General features: G+C 36.4%; 1 protein-coding gene across 4 annotated transcripts in view; it reads left to right on the plus strand.

Annotated features, from left to right (window-relative positions):
* Window positions 1-14,304, plus strand: part of PIAS1 (protein inhibitor of activated STAT 1) — a 275,261-nt gene that overhangs the window by 241,518 nt on the left and 19,439 nt on the right. For all 4 annotated transcript variants that reach the window (XM_054239397.2, XM_035259011.3, XM_035259014.3 and 1 more), the window contains exons 7-8: window positions 686-791; window positions 11,618-11,691. In XM_054239397.2, coding sequence (XP_054095372.1) covers window positions 686-791; window positions 11,618-11,691 — 180 coding nt within the window. The remainder of the gene's footprint in view (window positions 1-685; window positions 792-11,617; window positions 11,692-14,304) is intronic.

The raw sequence follows: 14,304 nt of genomic DNA on the forward strand, positions 1-14,304 counted from the left end.
TCTCCCTCTGTCATCTCTGGGTAGTCCCTCTGCTGGTAATAGATGTGCATCTGTTCATTTGCCAAACCAGCAGCTTCTCTTTGAAAACCTTCCTTAATGTTCCCTCTGCTTGTTGTGATAATGGCCCAAATATAATCTTTTCAAGAACTGGTTGAAGAAAAAGGTTAGAGAAAGGTTAAAAGGTATAAGTTAGGAAGCCCATCTCATTTGTAATTAAGAAAAAAAAAAGATTCTATTTCAGATATATCTATTACCTACTAAACATGGCTTATAACTTTGACATCTTATTGGCCTTGGCCTATACTTAGTCTTAGCAGTATTCGTTCATGTAAGTGCCTTAAATTCATTCGCTTTAAGAATAGGTGATATAGGTAATATTAAATCCAGGACAGACCTGGATTTAAATTCTAGGTTTGTTACTCGAAAGTTACAAAATTAGGGCAAGTTCTTTTACTTCTCTATACTTCAGTTTCCTCATCCATAAAAACAGGGTTATGATCATCTCAACAGCTTTTTGGTCAGGATTAACTGAATTACTGTTCATGAAAAGACCTAAGACAGTGCTTGACTTGACACACAGGTGTTTTAAGAAGTGTTAGTTTTCTTTCCCTGTCAAGGTGAGATTAAAATAGATATGCCGTTTACTTACATATGTTGTTTGTTTTCTACACCTTTTTTTTTCCAGAACTATTCCATGGCAGTATATCTTGTAAAACAGTTGTCCTCAACAGTTCTGCTTCAGAGATTACGAGCAAAGGGAATAAGGAATCCGGATCACTCTAGAGCTTTAAGTACGTATGATAAACATGTTTCACTTCTTCAGCTGTTTTGTTAAAGGTTAGAGTAGTATTAACTCAAGACATTTTAGAATTTGTTTATTCACTGGAGCCTGTTGTAGAGGAGTAAAACCACCGAGAACCTTCTGAGCTTGTAAAACAATACCTAAGTATTTCTAATGTCTTTGTCATGAACTATATTTTATGATATATATTTTACTAATCTTCACATTAACTTTTTGAAGTCAGTGCATGAACATGGAAGAATATTCTACAACTTCATAAAATAAATCAATGTTTAATGAATTCTAGGAAATGGGAAGGAATCTTAAAATAATTTCAAGAAAATTTTTTAGATCAGAGGTTTATCAAGGAAAAATATACAGAGTTATTTGATGGCCTCACCCCTGCATTTACAAAATGAAAAGAGCCAGTGGGGTGGTAGAAATAATAATGACATGGCTTCTGCCGTTTAATCACTTAGATGGCTGTGGACAAGTCACACTACTGCTGAGTTTCACCATCCTCATCTGTAACAAGAGGTTTATGCCATGTGATTTCTAACACTTCAAAGTCTGGGTTCATACATGTGAATTACTGGATGGTTTGTTTTGATATGTTGAATTTGAGATGCAAGGTCTGCAAGTGGGGCCGTTCAGTTTTTAAGGTTTAAGGTCAGAGGATTTGGCCTTTCCAAAGAGGTGAACTAAGTTCTTTGTTTATTCTTTTATTTGTGAGAGGTAGGGGCTAGGTGGATTTGGGGGTGAAGGCTGGGCACTTAGGGAACAAAACTTTTATAGGCAGGGGTTAGATAGCTATCCTTTAAGGACTTTTGATGTGAGCTGATTAATGAAGGCCACTATCAGATTTGTACTTAGGAATACTGGTGGAAAGAACTAGGTAATAAGAGCAGCTTTCCTGCTGTAGCATAACTTTTAACTTCTTCTGTAACTTATTTCTGGGCCAGAGTAAAAGATCCCAGTACCCCTGAATATCAATATACTCTTAACAGTAACAGTTCATCGAAGAATTTTTCTTTATTAAAATGGTCCTTTAAAAATTCAGCTAATCCTGAATCAATAGAACACTTTGGGCTAATGCCTCAGTAGGCATGCATTGACAGATGATGGAGAGCTAGAAGGACAGCACTGGTTTGGGGTCTGCAGGAGTGGAGGCACCATTTGGCAGGGTCAAGAAAATGGTGGGGATCCTGACAGAAGAGGCAGACATCTGCCTTGAAGAGTACAAGAGAACTTTTCTTCTATCAAAATCTTGCTGAAGTTATTCCTGGCCATTCTATTGAGAATCTTCATATTTGCCTCATAATACTAGAATCTCAGCCAGTCAGAAAGCAAAGAATTATGTGAGCCTGTATGGGAAAGGGAATACCAAATAATAAGGCAGATAAAGTTGTTTTATTTAATAGTAAGAACAGCAGCAACCATAGGGCCAACTGTCTTTGCTCAAGCTCTTAGCTCTTCTCCAGTTGTAGCTATAGCACCACCTGGAGGGAGATTGGGAACATGAGTCTGGAATTTAATTATTTTATTTTCTCTGAGAAACCGCTATTAGCTACCATTAAGCAGCAAAAACTCTTGAATTCAAAAGCTAGTTCTACTCTGATATACTGCTGGGTGTGAAGAATAATTGTACACTGGATGAGATTTTTGTGGCAGCTGATGCCTTAGTTTACTTATTGGCCAGGGAAGTAAATGGAATATTAATTTGGATCCCACCAATAAGAAATTTGTTGTCATTGACCAAAAAGCAGGTTATCTACCTTTACCTATATGCTGCCTGTAAAAAATAAAAAAAAAAAAAACCCAACAAATTAATTATGTAATTAAATTCTGTTTAAAATTACTTGACAAAAGGAATATCAGATATATCAGATATTTTTGAAGAATCGAATTACTTACAAATACGTTCACTGCAAGTCATTCCTAACCTAATATAAGTTCTTTAGCAAAGTTTTAGTAGTGAAGCCAGATACTCTTAGGAAAGAATGAAGTTGCTATTACTTAGACTTTTCACAGAGAAATCCATTCTCTGATTCGTTTGATTTAGTAGGATTTTGTCTTGCAGTTTCTACCTGCAACTGTCACCAAAAAAGTCTTTTACCAACTCTTAAGTTTCTTTCTCCTCTCCCTTCTCCCTTCAGCATTTATTTCAAGGCTTAGCCATAATCTACTCAAACACTATTCCCCTCTTTCAGCACTCTGCCAGTGCAAGAAAATTGGGGCTACAAGACGTGAATTATCTAAACCACCCATTTCTTCCTTAATCTTACTGCCACCGTAATTACTTTCAGCTTATCTACATTTGTGCCCAGTCCTCACTTTATTCCCTTCAGTGTCAGGAGGAAATGTCTCTTTCCCTGCTCCAAGTTAATCTTTTATTCATTTATTCTTTTCATTCAAGAAATTGTATTTAGAGTCTACTACGTTCCAGGCACAGGAGAATATAGCATTAAACAAGACACATACCATCCCTGCATCCCCCAGAAGTTTGCAGTCTGCTGAGAAAGACAGACATCAAATAATTGCACAAGTCATTAATGAGTTACAGTTTTGACATATGCCTTAAAGAAGATAGACAGGCAGTTCTGTAGAGGTGTACAATAGGGGAACATAGGCATCGCTGGTGTGATACTTAAGGCAAGATTATAAGGATGAGGAGAAGTTAAGCTCCAAGATGGGAACAGAAAATGCCAGGAGAAAAGGCCAGTGCAGCTGGAATAGAGTCAAGAAGGGCTGGCTATGGTGGATCACTTGAGGTCAGGAGTTTGAGATCAGCCTGGCCAACATGGTGAAACCTTGTCTCTACTAAAAATACAAAAAAATTATCTGGGCATAGTGGCATGTGCCTGTAATCCAAGCTACTCAGGAGACTGAGGCAGGAGAATTGCTCGAACTCAGGAGGCGGAGGTTGCAGTGAGCTGAGCTTGCACTGCTGCACTCCAGCTTGGGCGACAGCAAGACTCTATTGTAAAAAAAAAAAAAAAAAAAGAGAGAGAGCGAGAGCCAAAAAGGAGGGTGACTAGAGAGATGGATAGGTATAAGTTGACATAGATGATATAAAGATAGATGATAGAAAATCATTACAAGATTTTTAAGCAGAGGAATAAATGACATGATTGCATTTAGACAATCTGATTCTCACTTTGAGGATGAATCAAAGGAAGGCAAGGCTAATGCAGTGAGGCCAGTTGAGAACCTATTTGTAAGAGTATACGTAAGAGATGATGATGTCTTGAACTGAGGTGATAGTGATAGATAGAAATAGAAGTTGACAGTTTTGACAAGTGTTGAAATGGCCTTGACTGTGTGTGTGGAGTGAGGAGTCAGGGAGGAGTGCTAGGCTTCTTACTCAAGTACCAGGTAATGTGGTAATGCCATTTACACAGACAACTGTGCTGAAAAGATCCGAGTTGCACGGGTGGGGATCAGCGTGCACTCTTAGACTTGTGGTGTTTGAGATAGGATGAGACATCCAGGTAGAGATGCTCGGTGACAGTATTATGAGACCTGGCTCCCTCATTTATCTCCTCTTTGTCCTGTCTTTTCAGTTCCTCCCTGTCTGCAGGCTTTTTCTGTTACCCTATCCTGTCAAGTCTCTTTTATCTTAAAAAAAAAAAAAATATAGGAAAACAAGCTCCTCTATGGATAGAGCTCTGTGTTCCTCCCATTGTTCTCATCCTAATTTTTGAGAGAATAGTCTACACTTGTTCTTTTTACCTCCTCACTGCAACTCATTATGGTCTTTAACTCTCTATCATTCCACTGAAGTTGCTCTTTCAGATGTCACAAATGATGATATGATTGCTTAATTTAAAGTGTATCTTTTCAATTTTCATCCTGAATACTTCTGCTGCATTTGATACGAACCACTTTCTCCATGAAATTCTCTCCTCTTTCTTCTCTGACCTCATCTTCTCAATTACTTGCCTTCAATGGATACTCTTAAGGGAAGCATTCTAAATATTGGTGTTCCTTGGAGTTTCATCCTAGGTGCACTTTTCTACACACCCTTGTGGTTTAAAACTAACACCTACCCCCCAATACGTGTCTTCATATCCGACCTCTCCCCTGCACTTCAGAGTTGTATAGCTAACTACCTTCACCTAAACATTCCACTGTTCCTCAGATTCAAGTATTTAAAACTGAACTCACCAACTCCTCTCAAACTTACTCCCTAAATAGTTCTCAAGTGTATCTTCCTGTCCATCACTACTATCATTGCCCTTGTTTAAGCTCTCATATGCTGCTTTTATTTTAAAAACCTACTCTTAGATAAACATCCCTCTCCTTTCTTGACTTCCTTTTATAGGTCTCCTCTGGTGGCCAGGTCAGTGATTTATACAGATCTGAAATCTTATATTCCCTTGCATTTCATGGCTTCTTAACACCAAGGGAATAAAAACTCCAACTATGTTAGCATGACACATACCACTTTCCATGATGTGGCACCTGCTCATTATTTTCCAGGTCATCTGTATTCACCCTTCTTTTCATGCTTTCCATCCCAAAAATACGGAACTCTTGTCTTTCCTCAGTGCTTTAGTTTCGTGCTATGTGCCTTAAAACTCCCCTGCTCCCTCCTCTGCCTAATGTCATTATCCTTTGTTTCACTTTTTTCCCAGGAGGCATCCTAGAACCCCCAGAATAGACAGATTGACTTTTGGTTAGCTTCCTGAATGTACTTCCATCGGAGCGCATTAGAGATGAGCTCACTGAGCATCTTTACCCTCTCCTAGATTATGAGTTCTTCGGGGCAGGAATTTAATCGTATTTTTTTCTTGAATCCCCGTTGCTCAGCACAGTACCATATGCATAGTAGATCTGCATATTTTTATTGAAGTAAACTGATGAAAAGACGTCTAGAGAAAAAATCAGGTCTTGGTGCCTGTTTCTTTGCCTACAAAATATTGTTCTTAATATGTTTGATTGTTTTCAGCCTTAAAAATTTTAAAGGGTGAATTAAAATAATCTGATATTAATGAAGGATAGAAATTATCTTATAATAGCAACCCTAGAACTGCACTATCTGATAGAACAATCTGTGACAATGGAAGTATTCTCTGTCTGCACTGTCCCATATGGTAGCCACCAGCAACACGTGGCTATTGAGCACTTAAAATGTGGCTAGTGTAACTGATGAGCTGTGTTTCTTATGTAAATTTAAATACAGTGTCATGTGAGTAGTGGCTCACTCTTTTAGCTCATGACAACAGGGATTAAAAACAAGACTAATTCTGCCTCCCAAATGGACTTACTGGGAAAAACAAGATTAATTTTAAATGTGGCTAGCTGTAACTTTATTGTAGGTCATGCAATAAAATACTGTTACCACTTAAGATCACTGTAACAGTATGAAAACTTTAACTCCCAGAGAGCTTCCCACATGTCCACTGATTACAGCCCGACAAATAATATGTCTTATTTTTTTATTCCCTTGCTCACAAAGAATAAGGGCTTTTACTTTCACTTTATTTTTCTCGTAATTAAATATAGCATAGTGCTTTTCCCCTCCTTTTGCTCTCTTTTTTTTTTTGAGGAAGTTTATTAAAGTATAATTTATAGGCAATAAAAATTCCTTTGATAGGTGTACACAATCATGAACCACTGCCACAATCAAAATGTAGAACATTCTTCACCCCAGAAAGTTCTTTTGTGGCCTTTGCATTCTACCCTATCCCCTTACTATTGACGTGATTTCTGCTCTATAGCTTTGACTTTTCCAGAATGTCAGATAAATGCAATCCCACAATACGTAGCCTTTTGCGTCTGGCTTCTTTTCACTTAGTATAATACTTTTGAAGTTCATCCATGTAGTTTGTTCTTTATTGCTGAATGGTATTTCATTTATATACTGTAATTTATCAATTGATGGACATTTGGATTATTTCAACTTTTGCAGTTATATGAATAAAGCTGCTGTACATTTACATTTTGCATATGCATACCTCAGTTTTGTAGACGTACATTTTCATCTCTCTTGGGTAAATACCTAGGAGTGGAATTGCTGGGTCATACGATAAGTGCATGGAAAACAGTTTGGCAGTTTCTTATAAAGTAAATATACCATTTTTGCATTTGCACTAACAATGTGTGAGAGTTCTAGTGGCTCCACATCCTTACCAGCATATGGTATCATCAAGCTGCTTTCTTACAGCCATTGTGATTGGTATGTAGTGGTAATTCATTGTGCATTTTTCTAATGACTAAGGATGTTAAGCATCTTCTCAGGTGTTTATTTGCCATTCTTATACCTTCTTTAATGAAGTATCTGCCAAATCTTTTGCCAGTTTTTAGATGTCATGGTTTTTATGTGTTATGAAATCTTTGCCTAAATGAAAGTCACAAACACTGTCTTCTACTTTTCTTCTAGAAGTTATATTGTTTGAGCTCTTGGATCTAGGTCTGTGATTCATTTTGAGTTAATTTTTGTATATGGTGCAAGGTGAGAGTAGAGATTCATTTTTCCCTCACATAGATATCCAAATATTCCAACAACATTTTGTTGAAAAGACCATCTTTCCTTCCGTTTCATTACCTTGGTACCTTTGTCAAAAACCAGTTGACTGTAGATATGTAAATCTATTTCTGGACTCTGTTCTTTTCCATTGATCTGTATGTCTTATCCTTATGCCAAATGAGAGTCTTAATTACTATAGCTTGATAGTCTTGAAATCAGGTAGACTTCTCCAGCTTTGTTTTTCTTTTTCAGAATTATTTTGAATATTGTTAAGTCCAGTATGTAAAACAATACATAGTGGCCAAATAGAATTTATTTCCGTAATATGAGGTTGGTTCAGCATTCAAAAGTCAATATAATTCACCTCAACAAACTAAAAATGAAAAATTACATGATTATTTCCAGAGATGCAGAAAAAGCACTTGTCCAAATTCAGCATCCATTCATGATAAAACTGTCAGCAAAATAGAGAAGGGAGCTGCCTCAGTGTAATAAAGGGTATTTATAAAAAGTCTACACTACAGCTGATATCATCATTAACGAGGATTAAATGCTTCACTCCTAAGATTGAGAACAAGGCAAGGATATCTGCTCCTAGCATTGCCCTAGAGATTCTAGACAGCACAATTAAGACACGGAAAAATTTCTGTAAATAAACCAACACACAGGTTAGAAATGAATAAATAATTATTGTCTTTATTTACAGAGATCTTATGGTCTACATAGAAAAAAATCCCAAAGAATCTCCAAAAAAGCTACTAGAAACACTATATGAGTTTAGCACAGTTAATGAATGCATGGTCAGTATACAAAAACAAATTGTATTTCTGTTAGTAATAAACACTGGGAAATTGAAATTCACAAAACAAGATTTTACAGTGACATCTAAAATATGAAACACTTAGTAATACATCACACAAACCATGTGCAAGATTTGTATGCCCAAAACTTACAAAACATCTTTGAGAGAAACTGAATAAAGACCTGAATAAATGGAGAGATACATCTTGCTATCAGATCGGAAGACTCTATTGTTGTATATCAGTTCTCCAAATTAATCTATAGAATTAATCCAGTCTAATCAAGATCCCAGTAGGACCTTTAAAAATATATATATATTATATATATATATATATATATATTTGAGATGGAGTTTTGCTCTTTACCCAGGCTGGAGTGCAATGGCGCGATCTCGGCTCACCGCAACCTCCGCCTCCTGGGTTCAGGCAATTCTCCTGCCTCAGCCTCCTGAGTAGCTGGGATTACAGGCACGCCACCACGCCCAGCTAATTTTTTTTGTATTTTTAGTAGAGACGGGGTTTCACCATGTAGACCAGGATGGTCTTGATCTGTTAACCTCGTGATCCACCCACCTCGGCCTCCTAAAGTGCTGGGATTACAGGCTTGAGCCACTGCGCCTGGCCTAAAAATATCTTTACAAGAGTAAGTGGACTAGCATTGGGTCTGTAATGGCAAAAGAAAGTAACAATAGCTAATATTTATTGAGAATATTAGATTATTTTAAAACATTTTTTGTTGCCAGGCATGGTGGCTCACACCTGTAATCCGGGCACTTTGGGAGGCTGAGGTGGGCAGATCACCTGAGGCTGGGAGTTTGAGACCAGCCTGGCCAATATGGTGAAACCCTGTCTCTACTAAAAATACAAAAATTAGCCTGGCCACGGTGGCACGCACCTCTAATCCCAGCTACTTGGGCTGAGGCAGGAGAATTACTTGAACCCGGGAGGCGGGCTGTAGTGAACCAAGATCGCACCACTACACTGCAGCCTGCACGACAGAACAAGACCTTGCCTCAAAGACAAAACAAAACAAAAAAAAACCTTGTTGAAATGGGATCTCACTCTCACCAGGTTGGAGTGCAGTGGCAACTTCTGCCTCCCAGGCTCAAGTGTATTTTAAAAGTTTTTATGTGTATTAACTCATTTAATCCTTAAAACAATTCTGTGAGGTACTATTGTTGTTCCATTTACCAGATGATATAACAGGCATAGAGAGGTTAACTGACTTAACTGAGACTGAATTCTAACTGAGGTTATCTCTAGGTCCTGTGCTCTTACCACTACCTTGTGTTGCCTCTTTTACTCCAATTTATTTTCTAAGCACTAAACATTGAGCTTTGTTTTGTATAAGGCTGATATTATAATCTGTGGTGTTTCTTCATTTAAGTAGAAATTTAAATATGCAAAGCTCAAAGTCAGTTACTGTACCCATTGCTTTCTGTGTCTGTAAAGGGTGCTGGTAGGATGGTTGGTCGAGGTATGCAGAGTGGTTATTAGTCAGGGTTCTGTGGAGAGACTAGGAGGGGAAGGAGAGGGAAAGGGGAAAAGGAGAGACAGAAAGTTGAGAGATTTATTAGGGGAATTGGCTCACATGACTATGAAGGCTGAGAATGCCCACAGTAGATAGTCTGTCTGCAAGCAGGAGAACCAGCAAAGCGAGTGATATGGCTATTCAAGTCCAAAGGCCTCAGATCCTGGACGCCAACTCTCAAGCTAAGGCCAAAGGCCTAAGAGGGGTGGAGAGAAGGGCTGATGTGGTGGTACAAATCCCAGAGTCCAAAGACCAGAGAACCTGGAATTCTTTTTTTTTAAAGATGGAGTTTCACTATGTTGCCCAGACTGGTCTCAAACTCCTGGCCTCAAGCAATCCTCCTACCTCAGTCTCCCAAGTAGCTGGGAGCACAGAAGCCCAAAGGCAGGAGAAGAAGGGTGTCCCAGCCCAAGAAAAAAGAGAAAGTGACTTTGTTTTCCTTTCCTCTGCCTTTTTGTTTTTTCTGTGTTTCCCAGCTGGTGGGATGGTATTTGCCAAGATTGAGGGTGGATCTTCCTCACTAATCCACAGACTGCTGACACACAAGTCTCCTTTAGAAACACACTCACAGATACTTCCAGAATTGTAATTTATATATGGTATTCATTAGCATAGTGTTATAACTCTATTTTCCACACTAAAAACCAGAGGTTGTATGCCTTTTTTTGTATGTCAGGAGATAGCCTATGAAATTCATTAAGACTTTGAAAATTTGGAATTTCCAGGCCGTGAAATGACTTTTTAGTCTGGTATTAGAATCATATCTTGAGCTTTCAAGAAACTACCAATTGGTATTCCTCTTTTCATTCTGATTGAAAAGGTTCTGTAGGTAGGTCTGATGTGCACCTTGAGATTCACTAATTAAATAGTTGGATACGATATCCAGGATTTGGACCATCTCAAAAAATCCAGACTAAAATCCAGGGCACTATGTCTAATAAAGGTACAATTTCTCATAAATGGTTATCAGCACAACAGAGTCTGAAATTGTAACTTACCTGAGTACTTTTCCCTCTCTTTTCTATATGGTGTCTATCTGGTCACACTTAGTTGTACCACAGTTCAGAAATTCTATCGATTATGTATACAACTACCCTGCTTATAGCCCCTTTATACAATATAGACTTTAAAGTTATGGGACAGTTTCCAAAAGTGTTGGAATATTACATATTTGTATTTCCTGTGTCACTCCTGTAATGTTTTTTCTTGTTACTGTTACTGAGGTTTTCAGGGGTAGCAGATAGCTCATGTTTCCAAATGAGAAGAAAAAAGAGTCTTTTATATCAGACTGAATGAAAGAATAGCCTTGGAAAAGTAAAATTGCTAGTGTCTCCTCCTGTAAGAACCATAAGCAGTTTGAAGTGAAAAACCTTAAAGATTATCTAGAGTGGGTAGAGTGGGTACAATTTTACTGTAAGTAAAGTTAAGTTGAGAACGGAGGATGAGTTGCCCAAGACATTGCAACTATTTTATAGATAAATAGATTAAAATTCAAATAATTATATAGTTTTTTTTAAAAAAAAAAAAAGCAATAGGACTATTGTGATAATTTAAAGTTTGCATTAAGCTGTTTTACAGTAAATATTTTTATTTTCTGAGCTTTCAAAAATGTATAAATATTATTATTATTATTAATTTCCTCAAAAATAGAAGAGTCCAAATAATATTAGTCATAGTTTAAAAGAAAGAAAACCTTGATCATCCAGTATCTTAGAGTCATAAAAGAAAAAGCATCTACCATCAGTTGAATATGTCAGCATACTAGAGAAATTTCTCCCATATTGCTGCAGGGTTTTGTCCCATGAGGGAGAAATAGGAAATTTACAGAAAAAGTAGAGAAATTAAAAGCCTTATGGTTGTTTTTTATCTTTCCAGTCAATTGATTGGGAAATAATTGAGAGATTAGTTTTGAGCTCCTTTTCCTTTTTAAAACTTCTTATTTTAAGTTTTTTATTCTTAAATGCTCCAGTAATGTATCTTTAATAAACTTACTCTCTTTGTTTGCTTTTTTCTTCTTCTTCAATGAATATCAGTTAAAGAGAAGTTGACTGCGGATCCAGATAGTGAAATAGCTACAACCAGCCTAAGGGTTTCTCTACTGTGTCCAGTAAGTGTTAACGATTACTTGCTTTCCATAAAGTGTAATACCTGTTTTCTCTTTTTATTAAGTACTTTTACTGTTTGAGAAATTTTGTTTACTTCTAAAATATGGCCGCCAATGTTATAGTTTATGAAAAGTGGAAAGACCTCTACGCATTGCATTTGGAATCTAAACAAGTCTTAAAAAATTATCTACTCTTACTAGGACATATCTAAATGTGACCTGTGATTAATGACCTTCTCTCAGGCTCAAATGTAAAATCTCAAAATAAGCAAAGTTTACTGTCTCGGTGTATTTATAAAAATTTTACTTTTTAGGATAGTACCCTTCTGAGTAAAAATCTAGCCATGTTTACCCACACATCTCATTTACCATTTTGCCAACAATGACCACATTATAACAATTCACCAATTAAAAACCTCTATTCAACCTAAATAGCTGAATATGTTTTAAAAATAACGTTGAGATGTTTTAAGCCAGAAAATGAGGTCAGAATCAGTCATTTTCATAAAATAAATATGATTCCAAGACTTAACCAAATTATTAAACCTATAAGAGAAAAGGTCTCAAAAATATGTTGTACTAATTTGATGCTAGGTTCATTGGTGTAGGAATGGTGGCTGAATATGGCCTTCAAATGAAAATATGTGAAAAATTAATAGTAAATTACGTTGGCATTTTTATTACCTTTTGTTCTATAATTAATCAAACTAATCATATTTAAATTGGGGGGAAAGAATGAAAGGACACATCTGTTTCCTGATTTGCCTGATCGTTCAGACAGGCCTGATTCAATTGAAAGCTTTTGTTACTGAGATTCTACTAACCTCAGATGATGAAGTTACTGTCTTCTTTAAAGAAACAGCTAATTTAAATAGAAATTAAATGTTATTTGTAATTACAGATATTAGTCTTTTGTAATTCACGAAACTTCAAACATAATATCGAAAAATTATTAGATCACGAATTCGTTTTTGTAAGTTATAGAAAAAAATACAATGAAGTGAATTAAAATCAAGTTCTATCATTATGTGTATATCCTTCTATTCCTGGAACATTTATTTTTATTCCTGTTTATAGCCAATCTTTTTCTTGAGAAAAGTATTTTGACTCCATGCTTTTTATGTTGTTGTTAAAAATTATTTAGTTAAGTAACCAGGTAAATATTATAATAACCTAGGTTGTAAAGGAGACTGACGTGGGATTTTGTATAGTTTTGTTTTTGTTTTCATGCTTAGAAAAATGGTTCACAGACTGGGGAAGTAGAGGGTGCGAAAAAGTCAAAAATTAAAAGAGAAAAAGATGTATACTTACTCTATCCTTTTTCTCCAAAACCCTGATTTAATTCACTCTCCCTTTTTGTTCTTTGCCACCTCATTTTGCTGTAAAACACCAATTCAGAAAATACAATAAATTTAGAAAAGTACATACACTTCGTTTTCCATTTAAATCACTGGAAAGAGTATTGCTTTTCTGCAACCTAATTTAAAGTGTTTATAGTTTACTAATATATATGATACTTTTACATTTAACCACTTATGTGAAGCATTTATTCATATAAATAAGCACTTCAGTATAAATCTTAGAGGTTTTATTTGTAGAACTATGTTTTAATTCCGTACTCGTCAGGTGCTCGTCTCTGTATTATTAGAAAATATTAATCACGTTTTGCTCTTTGCATCTTCATTATTTATTTATTTTTGAGACGGAGTCTCACTTTGTCACTCAGGCTGGAGTGCAGCGCTGCCATCTCACGTCACTGCAGCCTCGACCTCCCAGATTCAAGCGATGCTCCTGCTCCAGGCCCCCAGTAGCTGGGACCACCAGCATGTGCCACCATGCCTGGCTAACTTTTGTATTTTTTTGTAGAGATAGGGTCTTGATATGTTGCCCAGGCTGATCTTGGACTTCTGGCCTCAGTCCTCTTGCCTTGGCCACCCCTGGGATTATAGAGATGAGCCACCACACCTGGCCAGCAGTTCATTTTAAATGGACATCTGCTTTCAAAATTCAGATTATAAAGCAAAACAACTGTGTGTGTGTGGTGTGTGTTTGTGTATGTGTGTGTGTGTTGTGTGTGTGTGTGTCTGTGTGTGTGGTGTGTGTAAAATGTATAATTATAATACTTTCATGGGTTTCTGTTTGGCTAAAGGGATAATCCCTTACAGTTATTCTGAAATAGTAAGATCATATATTTTAGGTATGTTTTTACTCAAAAATAAAATTTAGCAATAACTCATCTATATATCAAATTTATAGAATAATAAAAGAGATTTGTTCTCTTTGAAATATGTAAATATGATGTCTTACTGTGCATTTCAATTGCCCTTGTTGTGATGTGCAGAGCTCAAAGTAAATTAGTCTCTGTTGTTTGTGTGCCGTTTAGCTAAAGGCAACAAAAATAATTAAAAATGTTTTTACTCTTTGGGAATTTTATGGTTCTGATTTATTAAAAATAGAGGTGGAGGAATCTTTGAAAAACTGCTTTGTAAACCCAAATACAAACAAGTTGGAATTGATAGAAGAAAAAAGATAAACTCTGGAAGTGTATTTATAACATATTTATTATTGTGAAAAAATCTCGTGAAATTATTCTTTTTTTTTTTTTGACTGAGTTTC

The sequence above is a fragment of the Callithrix jacchus genome, chromosome 8, assembly GCF_049354715.1.
Source record: "Callithrix jacchus isolate 240 chromosome 8, calJac240_pri, whole genome shotgun sequence".
In the NCBI taxonomy this organism is placed as follows: domain Eukaryota; kingdom Metazoa; phylum Chordata; class Mammalia; order Primates; family Cebidae; genus Callithrix; species Callithrix jacchus.